This window comes from Daphnia carinata, chromosome 5, assembly GCF_022539665.2.
Source record: "Daphnia carinata strain CSIRO-1 chromosome 5, CSIRO_AGI_Dcar_HiC_V3, whole genome shotgun sequence".
NCBI classification, from domain to species: domain Eukaryota; kingdom Metazoa; phylum Arthropoda; class Branchiopoda; order Diplostraca; family Daphniidae; genus Daphnia; species Daphnia carinata.
The window spans coordinates 7,923-35,655 of record NC_081335.1 but is presented as its reverse complement, the minus strand read 5'-3'; the positions used below and the strand labels follow the sequence as shown (position 1 = coordinate 35,655).

General features: G+C 42.1%; 5 protein-coding genes across 11 annotated transcripts; 3 read left to right on the top strand and 2 right to left on the bottom strand.

Annotated features, from left to right (window-relative positions):
* Nucleotides 1-298: 298 nt before the first annotated feature.
* On the bottom strand, nucleotides 299-5,798 carry LOC130696549 (uncharacterized). Of its 4 annotated transcripts, XR_009421049.1 has the most exons (9): nucleotides 5,751-5,798; nucleotides 5,613-5,678; nucleotides 5,434-5,508; nucleotides 5,143-5,337; nucleotides 4,949-5,070; nucleotides 4,756-4,877; nucleotides 4,563-4,699; nucleotides 2,653-4,505; nucleotides 2,239-2,564 (listed from the first exon to the last, which is right to left on the bottom strand). XR_009421049.1 is itself a non-coding variant. In XM_057519632.2 (8 exons), the coding sequence occupies exons 3-8, from the start codon at nucleotides 2,126-2,128 to the stop codon at nucleotides 509-511; spliced, it is 1,206 nt and encodes a 401-aa protein (XP_057375615.1). In that variant the 5' UTR covers nucleotides 2,129-2,134; nucleotides 2,233-2,564; nucleotides 2,653-3,025; the 3' UTR covers nucleotides 299-508. The 4 variants fall into 4 exon arrangements, 1 of the variants encoding a protein (XP_057375615.1); XM_057519632.2 differs by lacking the exons at nucleotides 4,563-4,699; nucleotides 4,756-4,877; nucleotides 4,949-5,070; ... (2 more) ...; nucleotides 5,613-5,678; nucleotides 5,751-5,798 and adding exons at nucleotides 299-1,137; nucleotides 1,190-1,323; nucleotides 1,397-1,518; ... (1 more) ...; nucleotides 1,832-1,957; nucleotides 2,062-2,134 and having other exon boundaries at nucleotides 2,233-2,564; nucleotides 2,653-3,025; XR_009002669.2 differs by having other exon boundaries at nucleotides 5,613-5,789.
* A 458-nt stretch (nucleotides 5,799-6,256) lies between these two features.
* LOC130696552 (uncharacterized) lies at nucleotides 6,257-8,748 on the bottom strand. Of its 2 annotated transcripts, XM_059495437.1 has the most exons (7): nucleotides 8,590-8,748; nucleotides 8,262-8,480; nucleotides 8,067-8,185; nucleotides 7,873-7,994; nucleotides 7,631-7,767; nucleotides 7,352-7,563; nucleotides 6,258-7,306 (listed from the first exon to the last, which is right to left on the bottom strand). In XM_059495437.1, exons 1-7 carry the CDS (start codon nucleotides 8,642-8,644, stop codon nucleotides 6,395-6,397), a joined length of 1,776 nt encoding a protein of 591 aa, XP_059351420.1. In that variant the 5' UTR covers nucleotides 8,645-8,748; the 3' UTR covers nucleotides 6,258-6,394. The 2 variants fall into 2 exon arrangements, with proteins under 2 accessions (XP_057375618.1, XP_059351420.1); XM_057519635.2 differs by having other exon boundaries at nucleotides 6,257-7,563.
* Nucleotides 8,749-12,514: 3,766 nt separating this feature from the next.
* On the top strand, nucleotides 12,515-15,818 carry LOC130696548 (uncharacterized). 2 transcript variants are annotated; one of them, XM_057519630.2, is made up of 5 exons: nucleotides 12,515-12,653; nucleotides 12,801-14,908; nucleotides 14,984-15,124; nucleotides 15,196-15,379; nucleotides 15,448-15,818. In XM_057519630.2, the coding sequence occupies exons 1-5, from the start codon at nucleotides 12,602-12,604 to the stop codon at nucleotides 15,528-15,530; spliced, it is 2,568 nt and encodes an 855-aa protein (XP_057375613.1). In that variant the 5' UTR covers nucleotides 12,515-12,601; the 3' UTR covers nucleotides 15,531-15,818. The 2 variants fall into 2 exon arrangements, with proteins under 2 accessions (XP_057375613.1, XP_057375612.1); XM_057519629.2 differs by having other exon boundaries at nucleotides 15,193-15,379.
* A 2,884-nt stretch (nucleotides 15,819-18,702) lies between these two features.
* Nucleotides 18,703-23,452, top strand: LOC130696874 (tubulin-specific chaperone D-like). Of its 2 annotated transcripts, none has more exons than XM_059495201.1 (15): nucleotides 18,703-19,174; nucleotides 19,238-19,404; nucleotides 19,467-19,605; nucleotides 19,669-19,861; nucleotides 19,929-20,142; nucleotides 20,205-20,353; nucleotides 20,419-20,788; nucleotides 20,864-20,969; nucleotides 21,024-21,210; nucleotides 21,277-21,807; nucleotides 21,864-21,991; nucleotides 22,078-22,229; nucleotides 22,289-22,478; nucleotides 22,544-22,807; nucleotides 22,887-23,452. In XM_059495201.1, exons 1-15 carry the CDS (start codon nucleotides 18,794-18,796, stop codon nucleotides 23,187-23,189), a joined length of 3,474 nt encoding a protein of 1,157 aa, XP_059351184.1. In that variant the 5' UTR covers nucleotides 18,703-18,793; the 3' UTR covers nucleotides 23,190-23,452. The 2 variants fall into 2 exon arrangements, with proteins under 2 accessions (XP_059351184.1, XP_057375989.1); XM_057520006.2 differs by having other exon boundaries at nucleotides 18,704-19,174; nucleotides 22,292-22,478.
* A 123-nt stretch (nucleotides 23,453-23,575) lies between these two features.
* On the top strand, nucleotides 23,576-24,455 carry LOC130696875 (large ribosomal subunit protein bL20-like). The gene is made up of 4 exons (XM_057520007.2): nucleotides 23,576-23,766; nucleotides 23,871-23,981; nucleotides 24,041-24,184; nucleotides 24,275-24,455. The coding sequence occupies exons 1-4, from the start codon at nucleotides 23,683-23,685 to the stop codon at nucleotides 24,377-24,379; spliced, it is 444 nt and encodes a 147-aa protein (XP_057375990.1). The 5' UTR covers nucleotides 23,576-23,682; the 3' UTR covers nucleotides 24,380-24,455.
* The last annotated feature ends 3,278 nt before the right edge of the window (nucleotides 24,456-27,733 follow it).

The window sequence follows — 27,733 nt, the reverse complement described above, 5'->3', positions numbered from 1 at the left end:
TGACGGGCCATTGAGTCAGGATGATGACACGCATGGCGACGCGTGTTTCCCGTTCATCCCGCCATTCACGACGTAAAGAACACCGTGAGAAAGAGACACGTCGACAATAAATAGGTTTACTATCTGCCAATGTTCTCTCGCTCGTTACGATGCCTTCATAGCGAGCAGCCAAACGTTAAAACGGATTTCAAGAACATCATCAACGCCATAAATACTCAACTGGATCAGGATAACAAATATCCTCGTGGCTTTTTTTTCTTCTTTTCTTGGCAGCATCATTATTACAATTGATGGGGTAATTCATTATTGTGTTTATTGCTTTTGATATTTCACCTTCGCAATCGCTAATGAACGATAATTTTATGCCAACAATCAATAACTAGGCCAACTAACACTCGAGCGATTGGTTGGTCGTAAAAGTTTAAATAAATTCTATGCAATTAAAGTATTTTTTTTTTTTTTTTTTTTTTTTAGAGAAGACGGTTAATAATAAAAGATCATGTCAAATTCAAGTCCACAAGACTAATTCTACCGTTTGAGCATTGGACGAGTTTGTGCTATTTTTTTTTGAGGGTGCCACTGACGCCATCAACGACTGATTTTTAAGGACATGCCAAGGAGTTTCGAGATTGAACAAATCGGTAAAAGCAGTTGGTTTGGCAGGGGATTTCGTGGGAATGAAGACCTTCTTTGGGGCAGTCGTTAATGGAATGGTCTGATTAAGCGTTTGGTATGTCAGGTGAATGATTGGGTGGGGCTCTGAGCTAGTGGTGTTAACAGCCGGTGGCTGGGGTGTTCGGGTAGTCACGTTGCTCACCGGTGATGCGGTTGTAGCGGGCGCAGATTTGTTTTTCAACAGATGCCACGGCGTCTCCAGATCGAAATCCAAACCATTTTTCTTGGGTGGTTTGTTCTCCGTCACATTGGGGGCCATTGTCGTCGTCGACAGGTCGACCGATTCATCTGCATCGTCCGTTTCAGAGTCATCTAGAATGCTCTCCAAATCGAGTCCGTCCGGTAAGGCGATGGTAGGAACGCCAAACTTTAACGATTGGTCGGCAACTTGTTGCAGCCAATGATTATATTTTTTAGATGCTTTGCTCTTCGTCATGTCCGATTCCTCATTGAGGCATTCACCTATTAAATGAACGGTAATGATTTCTTTCACAATATTTCATGTGATTCTTACCAGACAAGGTGAAGGCCAAACCTTCAGAGTAGCCATCGCTGAGTCCGGCGTGTTTCAAATTAATGGTGACTTCGGGCTGTTGGTCTTCGACGTACCACTGCAAGGCCGGGATGAAATTGACACGCCCACAAATTCTACATTTTCCATTCAATGCGTTACATTAAATAAATTATTATTCAGTCGGATTTTGTATAAACACGCACGTACTTGATGTCATCCATGATGGGAGAGACGCTGTAATACCCGTTAAGACATCCTTGGTCTCCAGCCAATCGACTCCGTTCGTGGATGGACATGGTGACTAGACCACGACGACAGCTCTTACCCACCTGTAATAATTGCCATTGATTTTTATTTCATTTATTTAATAGCTTTTGAAATGTTCACCTTGACATTCCAAGAGCAGATGAGAGGCGTTGAGCGTTTGAACGGAAACTGCGTCGATTTGACGGTGAAATTCCGCTTGGCCGTGCGTTGTGAAGTCAAGGGGATGACAACGTTTGCCTCACACATGTCTGCCACGAAGGAATATGATTCAACAATTTGTAGAAATTTTAATTTAAAGATTTTCTAATGAGACTACACTCGAATGTTCGGGAAAAAAAAACAAAAAAACTCTGAAAGGATTCACTTGGTTTATACCAACTATGAGTTGACCGCCGTCAGCAGTTGGCACGACCGTTGATGAGCTGTTGGAAGGCCATTCCCTATGGCCGGTTATCAATTTCGATGGCGATTTCTTCTTCTTGGAAAGCGAGTCTAAAACACCTGTTGACATTTTTAATCACAACCCCCCAGAAAACAGAAGGAATCACGATTAATATCAATCGAAAAGATCTACAATCTTTGGTCCACTTGACAGCGTTTGGTACCTGCTGAAGTAAAAGAGATAAAGATGCAAAGGCCTATTAAGGCCGAGAGGAGACTGCATTGGCGCATTTTTGGCTATGGGATGAAAATGGGAAATGATTGAATCCGTTTGAAAAAAAAAACAAAAAAAACAATCTTGCTGCCATTGATTGAAGAAGCGCCAGTAGACTCACCGTTAAAAAAGGGATCCGTTTGCGTGAAGTAAAAAAAAACTGATGGCCGGCCGGCAGTTGAAGTTTTTTTTATTCAATGGCTACGGAGGCTGGACAGAGACTGCAGGCCACACCGAATTGCCAGCTATTGCCCTTTTTTTTCTCTCTCTCTCCTTGTTTGCAGTTTTGCTCGACGAGTGGATACGGGCACACAAAACAAGACGATTCACACGAATGATATGGCTTTCCTCGTTGACTCGGTGACTTCTCATCTACTCGTCTGTGACGCCAACGCCTTTCTAGTTCTGCGCGATGTCTCCTCGCCTTCAACACGTACACGACTGCGTACTGTTCTAAGATGAATTAAAAAGAAAAAAAAACAAAAAAGAGAAAAGAAAGTAGAGTGGTGAGATGAGATAATACGAGTCTGATGATACTCACCATTTTTTTGTTGTGGTCTCGATTGTTGTCCCGCATTGAACAACTGGGCCGTTTTACAATTAACGATCAGACCCTAGTCGTTAAATAGTTTGCGCCACATCACACGAAGAAGCCCTAGATTTCAGTCTTGTTTGTTTTCAGTTATTAAACTGAAAACATGTAGGTTATTTTGGCGTCCGGTGAAAGTCTCACGCGAAACACCCTCCCTATTGGAAAACTGCAATTTTCACTACAAATTCACTATTAGTCCATTCAATAAAATGATTAACAGTTTCACTTCCCTCATTTAAAAGAAAACGTATCTCACATTAACGCTGGCTTTATTTTTGTGCTTGGAAAATGGTAGGGTTTATTGAACTATTTGGTGTCTAAAAAGTGGGCATCAATTAATCAAGTATTTGTTCGCCTCGGGGTGTACAGTTAATCGTCAAATGCCAATAAAGGGTTGCGACTCAGAAAAACCGGTTGGACATTTGTAGGATTAGGTGTTGTACTTGCCGGTGACTCGGTGATCTGTTTATCGTCCAGACGGTTCATAGTTACCACCGGTTCATCGAGGGCCGACTGCACCGAGTTGCTTACGTCGACTGGCTGGTCTGAGGACTCTGCCAACTTCGTCCCAATCGAAGCAGACGACGCAGAGGCACGATCCACTAATGTTTTCTCGGTGCTCGATAGATGGCTCTTGCGAAGGGAGGATTGAGATGTCATCGACGGAGCTCTCGAAACGTCAAAAGCAGGTGGTTGGACGTCCGTAGGAGAATTCGGAGTGAATGGCAAGTCATGTTTCGACGAAGATGAAGGATCGCGATTTTTCAAAATGAGCCACGGAATCGCATTTCCATTTTCAGCAGTTGGAACTTTTGGACCATGATGTTGACGTTCATCTAGGTCATATCCTCCAAGGTACGATGCAATCGTTTCGGGTCTTTCCAATGAGAAGTTTACCTCGGGATCAGCGTCCAGGTCTAAAAACAATTCAGAGTCATTCTCCGAAGAATCGGCGGATTCATCGTAGTCATAAAAAGGAATCGCATCTTCTTTAACAACATCAAGTTGATCCGATGGCTTGTTCTTTGATGCATAAAGTTCCACAGATACTTGGTTTCGATCGGGAGTCTTCAATACGAGCCAGGGCATCTCGGATTCAGTGTTATGAACGTGTTTAACTGGGTGAATGTTATTCGGAAGAACGTCGGCTGGAATAACAACAACTCCAGGCTTTACGGTAGTCGGTCTTTTCGTTGATGACGGGCGGGGGCTTGGAGTTGGATGAACTTTCGTTGAAGACGGGCGATGGCTTGAAGTTGGATGCAATTCCGCTAATGACTCACCGAGAGGTTTCAAAATGAGCCACGGAATGTCGCCATGGTCTTCAGTAGCCAAGTCCACAGGAACATCAGTGGTCTGTTGGTATTGCGAGGGTTGCTGTGTCGTAGGTTGGGCTGATGGAAGAACCTCACTGGAATTCAATATCGGATAGACAAGAGAAGTAACGTTCTCTCGTGGAAGATCTACCATCGGCAACGAGGAAGTATTCGAAACGTTGGATTGAAGGTTAATCTCCAGATTCGTGCTAATCGTAGTGCTACTCTCCGCAGTCTGTGGCGAAAGGGTGGTGGTGACATCTGGCGGCGAGGCAGTCGTAACAGTCACAACAACGGTCTCATTATTCAGAAGGGGTGTTGTTGAATCATTTGAAAAGGTTGGCTGAGTGGTCGAAACCCACGGTAAGACCACCGTAGGTCCGCCTGCTGTTGTCCACTGCATCTCGGACAGCTGTTGGAGCCAAGTGCCATACGATTCCCAGGCCTTGCTAATAGTCGTGTCATCCCTGTTGGGCAGACAATCACCTGTTGTTTCCAATGAGAAGTGGTAAGAAATCGATTCTGTTTTGATATTCAAAATACCTGAAAGGTTAAAACTGAGTCCTTCAGAGTAGCCGTCATGGAGACCGATGTGCCTCAACGTAATCGTTACGTTTTCTGGATGTTCGTGTTCGACGTACCAACGAAAAACGGGGACGGTGTTGATACGGCCACAGATTCTAGTCGAACCAAGAATTACAGATGTGAACTCGTTCGGTATTTACAGCAGACTTACTTGGCGTCTTCCATGAACGGCGACACGGTGTAGTATCCGTTGCGACAACCATCGACATCTGCCAGCCGACTGCGTTCGTTGATCGTCATCGTGACCAGTCCACGACGGCAATTGGTGGTCGCCTTAAAGATCGTTCACGGTTCAATGCAAACTCGGCAATGGAACATTTTTTTTTTCGACTCGTAGAACTTACCCTGACGTTCCACGAACAAATGACGGGCGTCGAACGTTTGAATGGAAAATTGCTCGATTTGAAGACCATCTCCTTTTTGACATCGAAAGACAAAGGAACAACAATGTCCCCCTCGCACAAATCTGCCATTCAATGAAAGGCATTATAGAGCCCGTTCAATGCAAATCACAATACAAAAACGAAGAGGACCGTACCTACACGAAGTTGACCGCCGTCTGCAGTGGGAACGAAAACTGACGAACTGTTGGTACGTGCATAACCGGACGCGTTGTCATTCCCAATCTGGTCAGCTGAAAGTGACTGCGACGATGTTTGTTGTTGTTGCTGGCCGTTGATCGCCGTGGCAGCAGAAACGGAATGCAATCCGAGGATGAATGAGTCGATAATGCCTGTCTCAATAGACGATGATAGAACACGAGCCAAATAACAAAAACCTTTTTCGTTTCGATTGGATTGCAATAGTAGATGTGTTGAAATTTGTTTACCTGCTGAAGCAAAGGAGACACCAATCCACAGGTCGAAGAATAACATTTTTAACGGTCTGCGCATTTTCAAAATGTCTAGAAACAATGGAAAAAAAAAAAAAAAATAAAAAAAAAAAAAATAAATAAAAATAGAGGCAAATGAGATTTTAAAAGGGAAAGTTGAACGACTGTCATCTTACCTTTCAACAAACAATAAAGAACAAATAAAATGTTTGCTGTCTGGTTGGCCAAATGTTCCAAAACAACTTGATGGCAAAAAAATAAACTTTAATAAAAGAAGGGACACGCAAGTAAGCCGGGCAAGTCACGAAAACAACCTGTTCAGATTAGGGAATTAGTGGCTCAACCGTTCGAGCGTAACGCTGGCAAGTTTCTATATAGTCGTGTGCCATACAGTTGAAGCCAATCGTACCGACAGTCGTAACAAGGAGAAAGCATTAAGGAAGTGTTGATTGCATTTGCAGTTGACTGAAATCCAAAGTGGGTCAATCTCAATTAGCCATCGATTTCCAGCAGCCATAAAATAAAGTGTGTCAACATATTATCCAGGTCGGGTGGCCTAGAATTTTCTTTCTTTTTTCTTTTTTTTTTCCATTTCACTCCAAGACCCAATTCGTGGCAACATCCAATCGACATCTTCCCAAACGAAGCATCCATTTTCCTATGGCTTTCTTTCATACGCAGTTGGAAACGGCATGCTTGTTCAGCTTTTAATACTTGCTATCTATGTGCATTTGTCAACAGATGCATGACAAGTCAATGCATACATTTATCATTAAATTTCGATTTTTGCATCACCTATAACAAAATTTTGGGGGGAAAAAAGTGCAAGTTAGAACAGCAGTTCAATACAACAAGAAACTGGATAACTTAAATATAAGCTTAATATAATAGCATTTCCATTTTTTTCTCAATTTGGGTTCGTGTCGAATGACGTTGGTTTCAGTTCAATACGAGCACATTAAGCTCTCGAATAGAAATAATTAGAGGATCGGTCGTCCTCATTGGAATCAAGTTCATTTGTAGTTGGAGTTTTCGGGTAATGAATCATTTCCAACGATGACGGACTAGGGTCGGGAGATTTCAGGATAAGCCACGGAATGCCCTCGTTATCGACAGAAGTCGTTGGACGGACGGGACGTTTCGGTCTCTGTGGCCGAATAAAGGAAGACAGTCTATTGCTAGGACGGGCAGAATGGCGCATTGGCCAGCCATGGGTTCTCAAAGGATAGGCTGTCGTGGGCAAAGGACGTCGTCTGATTGGTGCAAGCGTAGGTGAAGGACTGTTGGTAGTCGGCGGGCGGCTGGCTGGGATCGATGGATTCGAATCGGGCGACTTTAAAATGAGCCATGGGATGTCGGGATGATTAGCATGAGACACTGGCGTGACCGGCCGTTTGATCATGGGTCGACGACTGTGGACGTCTGGATACATTTTCATAAGTGAAGGTTTGGGTTTGAGAGACTCGACAATCAGCCAAGGCATTTCACTATCGTCTTCAGGCACTTTGAAATCGATAGCGTAACCTGGTGCGTTTCGATCGTTCGCCGATGAGGGTCGGCCAGTGGTCGTCTGGGCAACTATTAAGGGCATCTCGGTGACATTGTTCAATGTCATTGGCAAATGAACAGCCGCCGACACATTTTTATTTACACCACCAACAGTTAGCGTCGTAGTTTGATAAGAATTGTCCTGCAATATTGGCCCGTCAGCAATTTGATGCGTCGTATTGGTGTTGCTGTCCGGTACGTTGGTGGCATTTTGCAATGGCTGGATGGCAGCAGCTTGTTCACCATCGGTGGCATTTTGCAATGGCTGGATGGCAGCAGCTTGTTCACCATCGGTGGCATTTTGCAATGGCTGGATGGCAGTCTCTGGTTCACCGTTGGTAGCATTTTGCAACGGTTGGAAGGCAACCTCTGCTTCACTGTTGGAAGCATCTGCCAGATGGGCAGAGTCATGTGCGACGCCCCCCTCCAAAGGCATCTCTTGCAAGGTAACAAACGGCAAGACTACCGTCAGAGCCCCCGTTGATGCCGATTGGCTTTTGGAAAGCTCGTGCAGCCAATGACTATAAGATTTAATTGCTTTACTCGTCGTCATGTCGGACGCGTCAGTCAGACATTCACCTAAAACGATTGGAAACGACGAATTATTAAAAATCTTGTGGCGAATTTGAAATGTCCAAAAGCTCACCTGAAAGGGTAAAACCGAGTCCCTCCGAGTAGCCGTCGTTGAGTCCGTTATGCTTCAACGTGATGGTCACATTTTCTGGCTGTTGATCCTCAACGTACCACTGGAAGGCCGGCACCGTGTTGATACGACCGCATATTCTGTTCCATAAATAATTCGGGAAATACATAATTAGTATGTAACTAAAAATAGTAAGTGGGCTATTGCTAATTATTATTTGTTGTTTTGTTTTTTTTTTGTTTTACTTGGCTTCTTTCATGAATGGCGAAACGCGATAGTATCCTTTGGTACATCTCCTATCACCCGACAGTCGGCTGCGTTCATTAATGACCATGGTGACTAGACCGCGACGGCACTTGTTATCCACCTGTTGCATCGTCATTACCCAGTTCGACGAATTTAATAATTGAGAATAATTAAAAATTCGATGGCTTGTTACCTTGACGTTCCACGAACATAAAAGAGGCACCGATCGTTTGAATGGAAACTGGGTCGATTTAAATGCCAATTCATTTTTCACATGGGATAATGGAACGAGAACGTTTCCTTCGCATAAATCTGCGCATTCCAACAATTGCTCCCATTAAATATGCATTTTTTTTTCGATTCGTTTTACTGAAGAGATGTTGATTACCGACACGTTGTTGAGCGCCACTCAGCGTCGCCATGTAAGTGTACGAGCTGTTCATTTGCCAATGATTGGCAACGTTATTGACAGGTGTCTGCTCCGTCGTTGTCGTTGTCGTAGTTTGCGGGGGCTGTTGCTGCTGCTGCTGCTGTTGTTGTTGTTGGGGTCGATACATGTTGTGCATGGCGGCTGCCTGTAAGCCACGTGAAAACGACTCCAAGATTCCTACACATTTTTTTTATTTTGAAATAATTACGTTTAAACGATCGTTAGGTTTCGTAAACTGTCATCGTGTCGTTTGATGGAATCCAAGTTTTGACTCATTTTTTTTTACCTGCAGATGTGAAAAGGGCCACGACACAGACGGCGATGAGAGGCAAGGAAAGCATTCCTTTGTCGAAATTGATTCGAGACGTACGCTAATGATGATGCTCTCGTCAAGATGTTGAGGATTCTTGTGCGTGCAAGCAGCTGCCGAAGACGGACGGCAAACACCAAGCGAAAGAGGAAACTGCGCAACTTCAACGTCCGTACTAGACGGTGGACATTTTTTTAAAAGATGGACATTTATACCGAAGTCAATGGTGATAAACCCGCCTACCATCCTCTTCTTTCCCTATAAAAGAATACAAAAAAAAAAAAAAAAAAAAATAGAGAGATAGATATAAACTTGCCGGCGCGTGAAGTCAACACGTTTCTACTCTTCGAAACACACGTAGACGCAAAAAAAAACAAAAAAAAACAAAACAACAACAAAAAAACCGCGTGCAAAAGAAATTCAACTGGCTCGTGTTAGGAGAAACTGCTTTTCGGTTACTAATTGAATTTAAAAAAAAAAGTGAGCCCGATTTCGAAACACGTTCACTTAAATAGAACGATCTCATCGCTATCTAAAGGTAAAAAGAAAATCAAATGAAATCGGCTGTGGTTCTAAGTTTTTGAACCTCCTGTCATTGCATTTTGGTCGTCTTCTTGCTTGGCCAACGAGTTTCTTCTTCCAAATAATAAGCGCGTGGGAGGCCGACAGAATATTTAAAAGAGAAAGCGCTACAACTATTTATATCAAGAAGGATTATTTATTTCTTTATTTTTTTTTAATTTCTTTTTCTCTGAATTTATAAATTTCATTTCCTTGAGAGAGCGCATTTTGTCTTTTGTGTGTGTATGGAAACATCCTGCAACATCTTATCCCTCCTCCACCCGCTCTTCCCATCAAGACTCGTCCATTAATATTAGTAGACCTTATCCTATATAGCCCTTCGTACTTTTAACCTATCCGATTTATTCAAGATCTGTGTGGGAGGAAGAAGGGGCACGTTTTTAGGGCCGGCGTCTCTGCGCATCGTATTGACCCCGATTTTTGTTTTTCCACCTGGAAGACAACGACTACCAACGGACCCTCCAGTTCCCCCCCTTCTTGTTGTTTCTTTAATAATAACCCCCTTCTCCCCCTTTTGTGATTAGAAAATTTAGCCGCCTGAAAACAAGACAAATAGCCAAAGAGTTGGGACACACGCATTTCGTATACGACTAAATGCATAGCCAGACGTAGACACAGTCTGAGAAAGGTATGGGTAGAAGGCGTGATAGGCATCCGTTCACTTGCCGATAAAGAACACATGAAACGAAAAACTATTGTCGAGGGAGACTGAGGGGGAATGCAGCAGTGGGTTATCAAATGAACGATCCATCTGTTGGATCACTAAAATACAATCCATTTGTCAAATGAAGGCAAAAAAAAAAACAATACAGTCGCAAGGAAAGACACGTGGCACGCACAAAACAAAGGCGAACGGGAAAAGATGGGCAGCGAACCCGTTCATGTTTACCAACTATATTCACGTTTGCCCGTTGCCAGTCATCTTTTCAGATGCGCTCATGTGTCTAGTCAGAAAGGCAACAAATACGTTCCGTTGCAAGGCCCTTGCATAAGACAATGTCTCGGCTCTTTCAAACAACAACAAAAACAAAAAAAAAACGGCTCAAACGAAAAATGTGAATTGTTAATAGCGTCATCACAGTTCGTTATTCAGATAAACGTTCGACATTTAATCGAAACGGTAGAAACTACTCGGCTCGAATACCAAATTCATCACCAAAACTCTGTCAAGAAAAGAATGGAAAACACAACGGCGAACGAAGGCACACAATCAACTGCGCCGTGACATTTGCCTTTGCTACAGTTCAACCGTGTCCTTCTTTTCTTTCAGCGCAACGTGAATGTTCCATGAAAAAAAAAAAAAAACTAAAAACGGTTTTCTTCATTTAATTTTTTTTGGAACGTTCTTTTAGCTGAAACCCGTTAGTAAATGAAAGTTTAAAAAAAATGGGAGGCCGACGAAGGAGAATGATTTTTCTTTGTCGATTTGTTTTTTTGCCTGGCCGAGGGCAAGATGATTGCGGCCACAGCTGATGTGGCGCAACCATCAGCCAAACAGTTTTCTTAACATGAAACAAGTGCACGATCAATTTTTTTGTTTGTTAATCAAGAAAAATCTTTTTGCGCTCTGATCTTGAAGACATAAGGAAGGATTCATGTGGCGGCCGTGATTGCGTGGTTGAAAAAAAAAAAAAAAAAAAAAAACAAAAAAGGAAAAGGGTTGCGACCGAGAGCCCCTGCTGCTCGTTGGCAGCGCTCCTCTGAAATAACTTTGGCCCGGCCATCCTATTCTTAAGACTGCAGTCTCAAGGCCACACACACAAAAAAAAAAAAATGCAAAAGAAAAACAGATGCACATGATGGAACATAATCACCATAAGTACCTCCAATTAAACCCCCCCCCCCCCCCCCCCCCCAACAAAAAAAAAAAAAAAAAAAAAAAAAAAAAAAAAAAAAGGTTTAATGTTGGCCCTTGGTCACATCCGACTGTTGATGCCACATTTTTTTTTTTTTTTCCAATGGCAAAGAACTTGACCTTTGGCCATGTGAAAGGCGAACGTTAGGCAACAACTTGTGGCAAGGAGAACACGCGGCTATGGCTAATGACACGGCCTCATCAACTAACGATGCACGCGATAAGCAACACTTCACCTTCTTTCGCGTTCAAATTCTTTCAGCTCTTTTTCACGGTCACGGTTCTATCCATTTTGAAAGAAAACAATGCGGCAATTCTCGAGCCGAAATCAAGAAAATGCAACAGTAAAAAGCGAATCCGACAATGAGAAACGTTAACAAAAAAAGATTGTGCAGGCAACGTGAAAATGAAAAGATGAAGAAACGTTGTGAAAAGCCACAGATCGTTGTCTTTTCCCCCTTTTGCCCTTTTAAATGTGAAATACATTTTCAATGTAAAGTGGAGACCTTTTCGGCAACCTCATTCGCCCGGTACAAGTAGGAAAAAAACCCACTTTCACCGGACGCATTTTGAATCCAATCGAATTTCATACGGAAGAGAAGATCATTCCAGTAGGTTGAACTTGAATCTGGCCGATGCCTCATGAATTATACAAAAACTCATTCAAATGCGGGTGGGGGAAAGTTGGAGAAAATGAAATGAAAAAAAAAATACCCCATCCCCTTTCTTCTCCCTTTCTACAAATGCACATAACGAAATACATTTAGGGAAAAGAAAAAAAAATCTATTTAAAAGACGCTTGTGATGATATGAAAGAGCGAATGGAAGCCTTCTAGCATGGTTCAAATTCATCCCCCCTATCTTTAACGTTTTCTATTTGGAAGGTCGAGACGCGGGGGTGGAGCAGTTTCTACCTTTTTTTTCCTCCCTATTTCTTCTTTTTTTGAAAGATGGAATGAAAAAAGTCCGAATGTCGACCCCCCTGATAACCTGACCCCCTCTGATCTTTTTTCTTTTTTTTCTTTGTGTGTGTGTGTGTGTCTTCAATGGCAACGGTCATACAGACACTTTCTCTCATAAAAACTGAAATGGAATGCGGATGACTGTTTTACCTGACAGCTTTTCGGATGGATAGAAGCGAAAGAGAGGCAAGGTTAGAACTGCCATGCGCTGCTCCTCCACGTCCATCGTCGTCGTGTGGTGTCTCTCTCTCTCTCATCTAATGGGCGGGGAGAAAGGTGAAGGGCTCGAGCAGAAAGGAGGAGCTGCGTCTACGTGTGGCAACCTCCAAAACAACGAGAAGAAGAATCCCCCTTTTCTGAGGCGGTTGACCTGCGCCAAAAAAGATTTAAGTAGTTTTTTTTTTTTTTTTTTTTTTTTTAACAAACAACCGACGGCAAGAGGTAGAGACTTTTGCTTTCAGCTGGAACCCACCAGCAAAGTCAGTTGCTCCATCAACGTCACGCGGAGCGGATCGTTTTTTTTTCCATTGGCGCTTCACAGCAGTTTGCATTTCTGTCCATTCATTTCATTTGGCGTGACCAATCAGCTATGATTATCCACCACCTCATCTTGGTCGCCTCGTTCGTCGCAGCTATTCAAGGTAAACAAGTACTCCATATCTGTCAAAGACATTCGATTTTAGAAACAAAAACACAAGACCCTTGGTCGCATTTGTAATGACGCATTACACGCACAAGAATTTTAATAAAAATACGAATAAAATTTAAAAAAAAAAAAAAAAAAAAAGGTGGACGCAATTGCGGCGCAAATCCGTCCATGATTTACCTGAAACGCGGCGATAAAAGCTCCGTCGAGTACTGGATTCCAGCGGAGAGCCAAGTGCAGCCAGAGCCGGAAGAAGAACTCTCTTTGCAGTCACGTTTTGATGAACGAGGAGAAGAAGAAGAAGAAGAAGAAGAAGAACACGACGACATCGAGAGGCAACAATCAGCGCCACTGGCCGATTTATCGACGACGGTCGGACTGACCACATGGCGAACGAATGACGAAGAATTTGCCATCGAATCGAAAATGACGACCACCTCCATTCCAGCCGTCAAACACCTAACTGTTTCCACCGAGAGGATGGCCATCTCGGACTCGATTCAAATAGCGGAACACGAAGAGGAGACGTCGACCGGTTTGACGGGACTCAAGGTCACAGATGACGTCACCATCTCGCCTCACGCACCTCCCCTACCTCCCGCCGAGGATGCCGTACCTGCTGACGCTTCAGATGCGCTTTCTCGGGTCAACGACCACGTCCAAGCAGAGACAACTGAACATCAACAGCAAGCGATAGACGTGACGGAATTGGCCGTCGCTGATGTAACGGAACAACAGACGACCGAGTCGACAATCAATCTGGCAAATAACGGCCAACAATCGCAAAGCGACGAGTCGCTCGTTGAGGAACACGTGCCAATATCCACGACTGCGTCGGCGCTCCAAGAGTTCAACATGGAGCCCATCACCAGCGGCGTTCAGCCGACGGACATTGAGGTACAAACCAAGGCCGAATTACTTGAACATATTATGCAACAAGAAGAACTGCGGCCACATACCTCGCCCCCGCCAGCCTCCAGTGTCAAGAAGCAAGAGTCGATTAGCGTAGACAATGCCAGTCTGCTTGATCGGGCGACGGTGCTGGCCGTGCCCCAATCCGTCCCGCCGCCAGCAACGGAACAGCCAACTGAAATGGCGACAGAAAGCGTCCAACTCGAAATAGCCAAAACAGCAACAGACGAGTCGGCATTCTCCGACGACGTTTCTCAGCTGAAAGCGGACTTCCAGGATATCGCCCACCTTCTCATGTCCGTTCCAGATCTGCCTCCATCTGAAAATCAGGTCAAAGCAGTTGAAACAACTGAAACGAATGAACCAGAAACAGTGACACTTGCCGATTTCAAAAGCGATTTAGAATTCGCCGTCGATACACACGCCGAAGAAATCGAAACGACCACGTTGATCGCCATCTGGCCAGCGAAAACAGTCAAAGTGCAAACGGGAGAATCAGCGTCCGCACTCCCAATTCAGCAGGACGAACCCAGCGCCCACTTGCTAGCCAACGAATTGCAAGTCGAAGACGCAACGGAGATGAGTCGCGTCCAGCTCAAGCAGTCAGAGGGTAGCGCACCGGAAACAGCCGAAACACCCGATCGATTCAAGGCAGACGAGCCGGAATCAAACGATGAACAGGGAAGTGGATTGGCCGATTCGATCCAAGACATGTCGGCCGCAATTCCGGCAATTCAAAACGAAGACGGGACAGAAGGCAGCGGTGGTTCGCATTTCGTCAGACAAACGCAACCGGTTGCAGTGGAATTCCCGGCCATGGATGAGCCGGAAATCGAAGACGAACAAAGCGGACCCGTCGGCATTTTGGGCGTGGTCGAAATGGGTGACCCAATTCTCGTCAAAGTCGAATCGGCCGCCGAAGGAAGCGGATCAGACGCCACTTCGGAGGTCGATGGAAGCGATGAGCCGGAAACGGCAATCGACGTTGTCCAAGAAGAATCTCCGCCGGAATTCCGCAACGACGACATCCTCATCAACCGGATCCGCACCATTGTCAATTCACTGACAAATCCCAAAGACACTTCGTCCTCATTCCTGCGCCGCACTTCGGGTTTGCTCCAATCCGTTTTCAAACGAACCAAACGATCGACGACGAATCCCGCAGACTTGGTCAACAGTCCCGCATTCCGCCAGTTCCTACGCTCACAGCCTCTGCCCCTTCGACGGGCCTTGTCGCCCAATTTCTCCGGTCGATTTAGTCGGCAAATGGCCTCGTCAGAACCGGAAATTCGAGACGACGCCCAATCGCCAGAAGAAGAATGCGATTTGCACATCAAGGTAAACACTCCTCACTTAAGAATTCATTTGAATGGAATGAGACATAATTAAAAATAATGACAAAATATTTACTAGACGGATCCCGGTCTTCATTTGTTGCTGACATTCCACAACATGAGCGCCCCCTACACTTTGGACTGCGCCGGAGCTTACGTTGAAATCGAACGAGAAGGCAACGGTTTCGAAGCTCGTTGGTGCGGCAAACCGATCGGGCAGGTAAAAGCAAAAATATGATCCGTCTCCGCGTAAAACAACTCGAAACTATTTTTTCTTTCCTGTGGTAGCAGAGGGGAGTGAGATCGCACGTTATTTTCGCTCGCTCCGAGGTGCGAGTGTCAGTGTACAATAATAGACGCACACTGTTGCAACATCAAATTGCTGTTGGCGGTGAGGGAATCAACTCGTTGGAGTCACAGCCATCGCCAGTCAATGACCAACTGGCTCCAACTGGATTCAGCGCCGATATTGAAGGTACAATCAAAAAAGAAAGTATACACTTACCTTCAAATAATGGAATAACTCATTCATTTTGCGAACAGTCATTGATTTACACGATGCTGGACAATTCACATCCTTCCAGCGCTCTCAAGCCTACAGCAACGTTCATCGCAGGATCGGCTAACTCGATCAAATGCCATTCAATTTCGATAACAATGTTTTCCAACTACTTTAACGATGGTTTCGCATGAGCGCGGAAAAATGGTCACCAACACACAGGCGCACTAGTCCCGATTCCTTTTCATTTGTTCCCTCCACGTTCTTTTTTTTTTTTTTTTTCGTCTACTCAACTTTTTATTTCCTCGTTCCAATCTCGTTCCCTGGTGATGGACTAGGTGATCTGATATTCAATTTTCTTTAAATGCAAAAATACCGTAGCAGTTGATTATCAATAAACACATGCTCTTTCTTATGTCAAAAACTAGATCTTGAAGCAAAATAACCTTTTGCCTGTCTGTCTTGAGCACAAAGGGCTGCCACTATTCAACTACACAACCCCATCAAGCTTCCTTAAATAAGACTTTTCACCTATTCAAAAGAAACATTTGTTTCAAGAGTTTTAATTCGATTAGTCTGAATTGCACAATCAAAAATTTATATTAAAAAAACCTGAAATATCCTTGTGTTACCACTCCTGGTAGTAGAGGGCTGATGTCATCCAAAGTGTTGTTGAAATCGCTCATAGTTTGGCTGCTCCAGTCTTAATCAAAGCCTTATGAGTTTAAATATAAAGACAAAATAAATTAAGGAAGAAAATAATTACTATTAAGCCACTGTTCACAGCTGGCTAAGAAAAGTAGCGATTACCTTACGAGTCCCTTGGCTCCATTATTACACAGGTCTTTCTCATCAGGAGCGAATTGGCATCTTACCCATTTCACTTGCCATTGCCCGTTTCTGCTCCACTGGTGCCTTCCAGCTGAAACATCCTTGTTGCTACGCAATGATGCTTCTCAGATTGAGAGATTTCTTCATGTTGACCAAAATCCCACGGAGATATTGAATGGCGATGCTAAAGCAATCAATCTTTCGATTTCAGCAATGCATTTCTCTGAAAAAAAAAAAAAAACCAAAAATATATATACACCAAATTAAAAACTAGTTGGATGTGGCAATTTTAAAAGTTCAATAAAGCTTTCAAAATAACTTAAAAAGAAGAGAACCAACGTCCGTAAATTTGAAACGTCGTCTTGGTTTCCGGCAAATGCCTGATGTATGGCCCCGGGTAAGCTGATACTCGTGAAAGATCTCAGAAGTTCTACTGGGTTCAATTTTGAAAAACTTCCAAATGAGAGATGAAATGTTGGATTAGCTCAAGAGCAGACGATTGGACCGCGGTCAACTGCAACATTGCCTGCATCTACTAAAGTTGCACTGCAAAAACAAAAATAAGAAAAACTGATGGAAAAGTTAACAAAACATGTTCTACATTTTGGATGAAAATATTTTGCTGCATTTGGTTGCTGACTCCAATGTCCCAACAAAGCCAAAGGGATGTGAAGTTGGACTGAACTTTGACAAAACACTATTTTCAACTGACCCAGAGACATTACAGAGAAGAAAATTCAGAGAAATTCTCTCATACAAATAAAATGCACATTTGTTAAGATGAAAGATGACTAATGAGTGATGGTGCTCTGGGGGGAATACATTGCCTGATGAAGCGGATTTACAAACCACTTGCCACCTCAGTTACGTGTCCCAGTGCACAAAGAATAAGTTGTAAGAAACTGTCGTCCAAAATTTTAAATTGCTAAGAGCAACCATGGAGAGAAAAGTAAAGGAATGAAAGCTATACAAGCAGATACTTAACTGTTCTACTTCGGGACACAACAGCATCCAATGCTAGAAATGTTTTTTAAAAATGTATCTCAATAGACCAGTAATACGTAAACAAATATTTTGATACAGTACCTTTAAGATGGCGACGACGCGTGTGCGACACATTGAGTATTTGACTGGAGTGGTGGGACAGCAGAGTGACCCTGAAGGTTCAAAGAGCACTGCTGCTGTGAGCTATTTCATTGCATTTCAATCTCAAGCTTGTAAGTTTCCTTATTCTGAAAAAAAAAAAAATTTATAAAATTAATCAAGGAATCAGGCTGTGTTTTGTCAATATAGCTAGTCTAGATTTCTAGTTCACAGTGAACAGCGAAGAAATTACATTTGGTCCATCAAGCATTATTCCTGGTCACGGAATTATTGAAAATGAAAAATTATCCACCTCACCAATCAGAATAATATGTGCACAAAATGAATAGAGAAAAGATGTTTTCTCCTAAACTAGGTTGGGATGGGAGCCAATTTAATTCATCTCATGCCGAATGCTTAGAACGCACAACACGTGGCGAAGGGTAAAAACTAAAAATTTCAATAGTATAATGGAATGATCTACTCGTTTCCTTTTCTACATGCATTATCAAAATTGTAATAAGCATTCTTACAGGTCGTGGAGGAAGAAACTGCTCCTTCTTGATGGTACGTTAGCAAAATTTCATTGAGAACACGATGAACATGCTTCGTGACTTCGTGACTCTGGACGTGTGAAAAACTCCAGACAAGAGACATGGCTGACATGGCCTGATCTCACTCGCCGGAAGTCACAATCGCCCAGGTTGCCAAGAGCGAAGTCAAAGTGCACAAAAACAGGTCGAAATTTATGAACGTTTTTTAATCTAAAAATTTCGGAAATTAGAAGTTACAATAAAGAAATTTTCAAGAAAAAAGGCTATAACTATACACATACCAAAACGTAAAAATTTTAACGATTGCAAAATTGGCAAAGAGTCAATGACTTTCGAGGGCGTTTGGCACCGCCGTACGTGCAATTATCTAATGGCGGGTAATAGCTCCACCCACTGCCCTACTGAACAAAGAACTATCAAGTGATAGCATACTGCAGTCTTCATGAACAATTTTTGCATACAGTACCTATTACCTTAGTTCGCTGACGCATTTCTTCCCTACGTAATTTCTCATCGTTTAAGCAACGAAACAAAACAAGCAATATGCAAATCATCACACCAGGACTTCGAAACCTTGTAGCGTACTATACGTAACTTTATGGCAACTCGTATTGTGTGATGAAGCATAGAGTAAACACATTCTTAGGATCCATTCGTCGAACAAATAATTAAACTGACATCTTTAAAAACAACACCACAAAACTGATCAAGAACCGAAAAAGGACTACGTAAACAAGCTGAAACGTTGAAAGGTATATACCCTTAACGTTGTTTAAATGCAAAATCTCCCGCAAAATTCCCACGTTATACCTTTTCCACGTTCCCAACCGATCTCGTTATTCCACATCCGGCTGTTGACATTCTTTGTGGTTGCTGTTTATTTCAACCTTGACGTGCTAGATGTTTTCTCAGAGAAATCAAAATGACACTTGAAGTCGCTGATGAGACTCTTGAGAAAGAAGTTGATGTTATAGGCCTTGGATGTTCAAAGGAATCTTTCACCGAACACTTGGAAGTTACGAAACTCATCGACGAATTGAAGATTTCAGTTCAACAACAAAACGACCCGGCAGATATTCGCTTGGTGGAGAAAAACTGGCAAAAGTTCTCATTCATTCTAGATCAGTATCAAGAGCAACCACACTTGATCGATTCTCATCTCGATGGCCTCCTCACAAGAATCGTTAGCATCGTCCGAGATGAAGGACTTCATTATGAAGTTAAACATGTTGCTTTCCGTTGCCTGTACCATATATCAAAAGTTAGGGGTTACAAGGTTGTAGCAAGGCATCTACCACATGAGGTAAGACCTGTTTAAAACTGTCATGTCAACAGACTGTATTTCCAACTGCATCTTTTTCACCAGGTGGCTGATCTTGAGCCTTTACTAAATTATTTGGAAAACCAAGATCCTGTTTTGCAATTAAAATGGGAAACTCATTATGGTTTACTCCTCTGGCTCAGCATTGTTGTCAAAATTCCTTTTCATCTTCAGCGATTTGACACAAACACTTCAGAGCCAATCATGGAAAGGTTGACATAGAATTCTAGATAATGTTTGTTGTTGACTGGTCACACTAAACATTTTCCTTTAGGATACTGAATGCTTGTAAAAAATATGTGGCGGAGGCAACAAAAGCACAAGATATGGCCTTTTATGTGTCAGCCATCTACCTTACGAGGCCTGATGTCAAAGAAGCTTTCCTACCCGGATATATCCAATGGGCTCATGAGGTATCATTTGTTTTCGCATGCCAACATGTCTTTCATTGACTTCCACTTAATATTTCAATGAAGGTTCTACTGAAAGAAAACGCTCAGTTTAAAAAAGGAGTTATCTCTACACTGTCGGGCGTATTCAAGCATGGTCAGCGGGAGCAGATGATGGATTACGCACATACTGTACTACGTACAATTCTGACAGTTAAATTTCATCCGTCAGAATTGTTAATTGTTAAAAAGCCGCTAGTGAAGTTGATACAACGAATAGGTGAAAATCCTTCGTTCATTCTGTTTCGGTCACCAAATTCCGCTCATTTTCGTATTTTCAATTATAGGTCTAACGTTCCTGAAACCTCGCATTGCAACCTGGAGATATCAGCGCGGCAGCAGATCATTAGCAGCCAACCTCCTCCAAAGCCAACCCGCCGGAAATAAAGTATTGACGCCGGTAAACGATGAAGACGACGACGATTACGATGTACCAGAAGAAATCGAAGAAGTCCTTGACGAAATTCTGCAAGCACTCCGAGATAAGAATCGTGAAGTCCAGTATATAACTTTTCCTTCTCTAACATTAGTTACAATGGTGATTCATTGTTTGTTACTTCCAGATACTCTGCTGCAAAAGGAATTGGTCGGCTCACCAGCCGGTTGTCAAAGAACTTTGCTGATCAAGTCGTTGAATCCATTATGGAATTCTTTTCCCTACGGGAGTCCGATATGGCATGGCACGGAGGTTGTTTGGCTTTGGCTGAATTAGGTAAGATTCAAATGCTAAATCGATCATACGTTTTGACAAAACCGGTTGTTAACATTTATTTCCAGCACGACGTGGACTGTTACTGCCCCAACGGCTGTCCTCTGTTTTGCCTTACGTGGAGCAGGCCATGTTGTACGACGAATTGCGCGGTAACTTTTCCGTAGGCTCGGCCGTACGTGATGCGGCATGTTACCTGTGCTGGGCTCTGGCACGCTCCTACGATCCGTCTTTGCTCCAGCCCTTCGTACACCAGTTGGCCAAAGCGCTAGTCATCACCACCGTGTTCGATCGTGAGGTCAACTGCCGCCGGGCAGCTGCCTCTGCTTTCCAGGAACATGTCGGCCGTCAGGGAACTTTTCCGCACGGCATTGACATCCTCACAACTTGCGACTACTTTGCCGTCGGCCTGCGCAAAAATGCCTATCTCCAACTCAGGTTAGTTTTTTTTTGTTGCCTGCTTCTCCCCCAAGGTTTCACATTCAACTATTATAATACCGTTATTTTTGCCAGCCTCTTTGTAGCACAATTTGAAGAATACCGCCCTCATCTGATCCAACATCTAGTGGAACGTAAAATCGTACATTGGGACACGATTATTAGACAACTGACATCTCAGGTAGTGTGGATTTTAAATGTTTGACTCACAAACCCTAATTTTTCTTGTTTTTAGGCGTTACATCAAATGACGTTTCTGGATTCCGAGAACATGAAGATCATCCTTTTAACGAAAATTCTTCCTCGCTGCACAAATCCCGAACTATATTTGCGACACGGAAGCATTTTGGCCAGTGGAAAAATTATTAACGCCCTTTGTCAAGTAGCGAAGGATAGACAACGGCCGTTGACAGATGAATTTGGTATTGTGTGTTTATCCTGCCAGTTCGTTGTTTTTTTAACGAAACTTGTTTGTTTTTATTTTTTAGATCAGTTGTTGATGGAAGCCATTATCAATACTTGCAACGATATCTTGAATGAACGATTTTGGCGAAGCTTTGGTGGTGATCAGATGCGCATAGCCGTTTGCCATTTTGTACAAGATCTAAGTTCTGGTGGCTTCCCCTTGCCCGACAGTATCGTCAATCATTGGCTAAAAGCATTGCGTGAATGTCTTGCGTCGTCCGATTCAAACGTTCAACAGTCGGCCGTCAGTGCGGTCACTGCCTTAATTGGCGAATATTTTCAGCATCAGTCTGTCGAGAAACTAACTGCCTTGTTGAACCATTTCTTACCGGAAGTCACGAGCAATAATCAACAGGCGAGGGTGGGAAATGCATTGGCTGTGGGCTCCATGCCGCGCTTCCTCCTCACCGTCTCTTTACCCCAAGTCGTTAAACAGTTGTGCGTTTGCGCCCGCATCACGGACAAAACGTTGCAATGGGCAGAATCTCGAAGAAACGCTTTGACCGCGCTTTCGCTTGTTTGCTCTACCGTTGGCATAGCGCCGTCCAACTTGGGTATGTGATCTGCTAATTTCTACTAAATTTTTTAGACTAATGTTTCATCTTTGCAGATGGAGTTGATCAAGAAATGTTTGCAGACATATTCCGCACTTTAATTGACAGTCTCGATGATTACACGGTGGATAGCCGAGGTGACATTGGCGCCATCGTTCGGGAATCAGCCATGTCATCCATTCAGGTATGAAACTTCAGTTAGTTGGTCATTTTAAACGATGGTAAAATTTCATTTAAACAATTTGGGGGGGGGGGGAACTAATGCTACAGGTTGTTTTGGTATTGGCCAACACATCTCTACCACAACTCCTTTCACCGGATATGGTCCGTTCTGTTTTACATGCATTGACAAAACAATCGACAGAACAAATCCGTCGAACGCGATTGTTAGCAACCGACGTGTTTTCGACTCTCATATACTGGTACTGCCATTAATGAACTTGACGTCGTTTAGCTCTAGGCTTTCACCGCTTTGTTTAAGTAGTGATCCTGCCATTCCTCACGTAGAGCAACTCGACGAGTTACGTTCCATCATTCCACCACCACCCCTGGACATTTCTACTGAGAAGGAATGTTTCGATTTGTGGCTGAAGGTGATGCAGCTCAATTCGTATCGCAAAGCCGTCATTGCAGGACTCATCTCCAGCATCGGAAGTCTCACAGAAAGTTTGGTAGGTCGCTCGAAAGCCATATTTATGAACAATTTTGTTATACCCATGTCATCCTCGCCTTGTAGGTCAAAAGTTCCAGCACTCCGTTTTTGAGTTATCTTCGTCAACTGGTGGCAGAGAACAAATTGGATGAGTTGAATCTAATTACCCGAGATATTTTAGACGTGTTTAAAGAAAATTTAAACAATGCGCGGTTAATGCCGTATCTATTTAATTTTTTGGATCACCTCTTGTCCTCCGGATGTCTGGATGTTGTTTTCAAATCTATTTCTCTGTCATTATTGACCCTGATACGCACTGAGATGACTAGCGGCAGTAAGCCGTTAAAGGTACGTATTCACTTTTCTTTTTTTGGAATTGCGGTAAATATTCTTATACCTAACGATACCTGTAATCTTCCTATTGTAGTTGCTGATTTCGTCTGTCGATTTGTATTGTCACCTACTCAGAGGCGATCAAGTCACGTTCGACAAGTCAATCATTCATCTTCTCAATCTGCTGGTGAACCGGTTCCCTCGCGTGCGCAAAATCACAGCCACGAAGCTGTATGAGACGCTTCTTACGCTAACTGATATTAGTTCGACACTGGCTAACCACCAAGATGAGATCCTTTCCATTCTCAGCGACACAGACTGGGACGAGGACGTCGAAGTCCTTAAACCTGTTAAAAATCAGCTTCGCTTACTATTCATTCCCTCCTCAAGTCCTTAAGGCTTTCAACTATTTAATAGTTGCTTGTGATTCACCAAATTGGCGCAGTAGTCAGAAACTGCCTTGCTGAGTAGTGATTGCATTTGCTTGTTATTCGGTTGCCCAACCGTATCTTGGATAAATTTCATTTCATATTTCATCCGGTCGCATGCGTCGGTAAATTAATTTCTCTTCTGGTATATCCATCAACCAAGCAGCTTTACGACGTCCTAACGAACCATGCGAGTTGAATGAGAAATATAGAAAGATTGTTTCAGCTGTAATGTGCAACCCGTTTCGTTAATGCTTCATGTTTTCCTTATTCTTACAGTGACACCAGGTGAAACTTCGGTTTAGGCAACGTTGCAAAAAATCGTCGTCTGCTGTCGTGCTATTCTGAGTGTGTATCAGTCCTTGTTCGTTGGATTTCCATCAACAATCCATTCGGTTTCTAGTCCATTGATTTACTAGTTCTTGTTATTTCGCTTAACCAAACCCAGCAGAACCTTAAAAAATGTTGATTACCAGAGCATTGTTCAACCGGGCTCCTAAAGCAGACAATTTCTGGAAACGAAGACGAGTCTTCAAATTGACAGCCGTTGGTTCATTTTGTTGTTGTTAAATACTTTTAATTTGTTTCCCGGCATTTCTGATGCTGCAATTCGTGTTAAACGCAATTTTTTTTTATCCCCAATGGTTTAGCACTACCGCGGGCGAAAAAGAAACTGCTACAGCATAGCCATTAAACATGTCCACAGAGCTTTGGTTTATGTAAAGAAAGGACGTCAATTGAAAAAGAAAGACGCCATTGAGGTATATCGATATTAGCATTTCAATTTTAAAACCAACTGACGGTAGTGATTCATCATTAGCTGTGGCAGCAACGGATTTCAGCAGGATGCAGAGAACTGGGTTCTTCATATGAAGCTCTGGTTAGAGGAATGGCCAGATGCCAAATTGCTCTCGATAAAAAAACCCTTGCCAATCTTGCCATTTGGGAGCCAAGGACTTTCAAGGTAATTGGCAGTTCTTGCAAGATATTGTGGGCAATAACTAAATAGTAATTCATTTATCTTGTGCATGTTATATTTGTACAAATTCGTTAGTCCCTGACTCAGATTGCTGCAGCCAAACTAAGGCAAGAGCCCATCAAAGGCCTGAATGACATAAGCCCTCCACCACCAGGAGTAATGACACGAGGGATGTTGTAGGTTTCTTTTTCATTGTTTTTTGAATGGAGAGTTTGACAGAGCTGTAGAGTATTCTAATAAACTTTTGAACCAAATACTTCTTTTGATTACCTGTTTGTACATGATTACCACTGCTTAGGTGAATCAGCTCTACCTACATCATCAAACATGTAATCTATGACGTCACCAATATTAAATGAAATGGTATTAAATGATTCACTTGAATAGGTTTCGAATGCAAAATAAGTTTGTCTCCTCAACGGTATTTTTTCTTAAGTGGAATAAGCTGGTTTGCAGACGAACAATGGCGGATAACTTCCAAAAATAGAAAATGAAGTGTGTAAGGCTAACAAGATAACTTTTTCTATTTGTAAATATTCCGTTTAGTAATGCAGCTATTTGATAAATTTTACTGAAAGTTGCGTGACTTTAGCGGATTCTTGTAGTTGCAGCATTTTATGAAGAATAGGTGCTACAAAATTCTATCATACCTACTTTTATATTTGAAATAACTCAAAAACCATGAAGTCTATATAAAAACAAATTTCATATTCGTGATTCTTGTTAAATTTTGAATCAGAATCATATATAATTATCTAGATTTAATGATATTTTTTTTAATAGGAAAAATTTTTAAGCCCGACCGAATCAGCCCAACAAAATAAGCCCGACTTTCGGTTTTCTTTGTTTAATTCGAAAACTATAAGGGCAATTAAAAAATAAGCTCTATATTCGTGATTAGCATTCAATTCTGCATCGAAATCATGTATTTAAAGCCAAATTTGAAATTTGGCCAAAAATGAAAAAGTAGGAAGGCTATAGCCTTCTCAATTTTTCAAATTTCGTCAAATTCCAGATTTAATTAAAAATACGTTATATCGATTCAGAATTCATCGCTGATTACGAATATCATATCATATCATTTATTTTTACATAAGGCTTATAGTTATTGAATTAACGGTAAAAAACTAAAAGTCGGGCTTATTTTGTTGGGCTTATATTGTCGGGCTTAAAATTTTGTCCTGAAAATGCTAACTTTTGAACCGTTAGAGCATGGTGTACTAGCATGGTGTAACAACTCTCCATTTTAAGGCCTATCTCCAATGAAGCCTGTTTTCTGACGAGGTGGGTGTGGCCTAACTGAGGTTAGATATAGCCGACGCCACCATCGGAACTACTTAGAAGTACTGAGGACATGTACTAGTATCGCGATATAATAATTACAAAAGCAGTGGTCTAATGGATATAACTCTCGATTGCAGTACGGGAGTCTCGAGTTCGAACCCAGTATAAATCTTTTTTTTTTCTCCTTTCCTAACGTAAACTGGCCACGTGCGGCGCGTACAAACAAGTAAAAACAAGATTTTTTTCCACTTCTTCCACATTTTATACGAACTAAACATAAAAATACGATAGTATAACTACACAAAGGTTAGAAGTTAATTTTGATATGTAACAGGTAATGGGATAATGGGACACGTCCCCTTGTTTGGAATTAGAAAATTTTTCAAGTAGGTGCAGCATTTACCTTTTACTTCAATATCGGCCACTAGGCGTCTCTGACAATATATAACCTAGACCCCAAACAGGCTTCAGCCGAGATAGGCCGTTATAAAAAGAGTTGTTACACATGTTAGTACCATGTTAGATAAAAACGAATTTGGCACCATGAATAAAAATCCTTTGAAAAATTTAAAAATTAACTTATGAACGGTTAGAGATGAAAAATGACTCCATTCGACGTCGATTGAGATGTGTTTGATTTAATTATAACTTGAAATGCGACCGCTAGATGGCTTTGAAAAATTTAAAAATGCTAACTTTTGAACGGTATATGCTAGAACGCTGGGAATGAATCCATTCGACGCAGAATGAAAAGTTACGTCGATTGAGATGTGTTTGATTTAATTATAACTTGAAATGCGACCGCTAGATGGCTTTGAAAAATTTAAAAATGCTAACTTTTGAACGGTATATGATAGAACGCTGGGAATGAATCCATTCGACGCAGAATGAAAAGTTACGTCGATTGAGATGTGTTTGATTTAATTATAACTTGAAATGCGACCGCTAGATGGCTTTGAAAAATTTAAAAATGCTAACTTTTGAACGGTTAGAGATAGAACGCTGGGAATGAATCCATTCGACGCAGAATGAAAAGTTACGTCGATTGAGATGTGTTTGATTTAATTATAACTTGAAATGCGACCGCTAGATGGCTTTGAAAAATTTAAAAATGCTAACTTTTGAACGGTTAGAGATAGAACGCTGGGAATGAATCCATTCGACGCAGAATGAAAAGTTACGTCGATTGAGATGTGTTTGATTTAATTATAACTTGAAATGCGACCGCTAGATGGCTTTGAAAAATTTAAAAATGCTAACTTTTGAACGGTTAGAGATAGAACGCTGGGAATGAATCCATTCGACGCAGAATGAAAAGTTACGTCGATTGAGATGTGTTTGATTTAATTATAACTTGAAATGCGACCGCTAGATGGCTTTGAAAAATTTAAAAATGCTAACTTTTGAACGGTATATGCTAGAACGCTGGGAATGAATCCATTCGACGCAGAATGAAAAGTTACGTCGATTGAGATGTGTTTGATTTAATTATAACTTGAAATGCGACCGCTAGATGGCTTTGAAAAATTTAAAAATGCTAACTTTTGAACGGTTAGAGATAGAACGCTGGGAATGAATCCATTCGACGCAGAATGAAAAGTTACGTCGATTGAGATGTGTTTGATTTAATTATAACTTGAAATGCGACCGCTAGATGGCTTTGAAAAATTTAAAAATGCTAACTTTTGAACGGTATATGCTAGAACGCTGGGAATGAATCCATTCGACGCAGAATGAAAAGTTACGTCGATTGAGATGTGTTTGATTTAATTATAACTTGAAATGCGACCGCTAGATGGCTTTGAAAAATTTAAAAATGCTAACTTTTGAACGGTTAGAGATAGAACGCTGGGAATGAATCCATTCGACGCAGAATGAAAAGTTACGTCGATTGAGATGTGTTTGATTTAATTATAACTTGAAATGCGACCGCTAGATGGCTTTGAAAAATTTAAAAATGCTAACTTTTGAACGGTTAGAGATAGAACGCTGGGAATGAATCCATTCGACGCAGAATGAAAAGTTACGTCGATTGAGATGTGTTTGATTTAATTATAACTTGAAATGCGACCGCTAGATGGCTTTGAAAAATTTAAAAATGCTAACTTTTGAACGGTTAGAGATAGAACGCTGGGAATGAATCCATTCGACGCAGAATGAAAAGTTACGTCGATTGAGATGTGTTTGATTTAATTATAACTTGAAATGCGACCGCTAGATGGCTTTGAAAAATTTAAAAATGCTAACTTT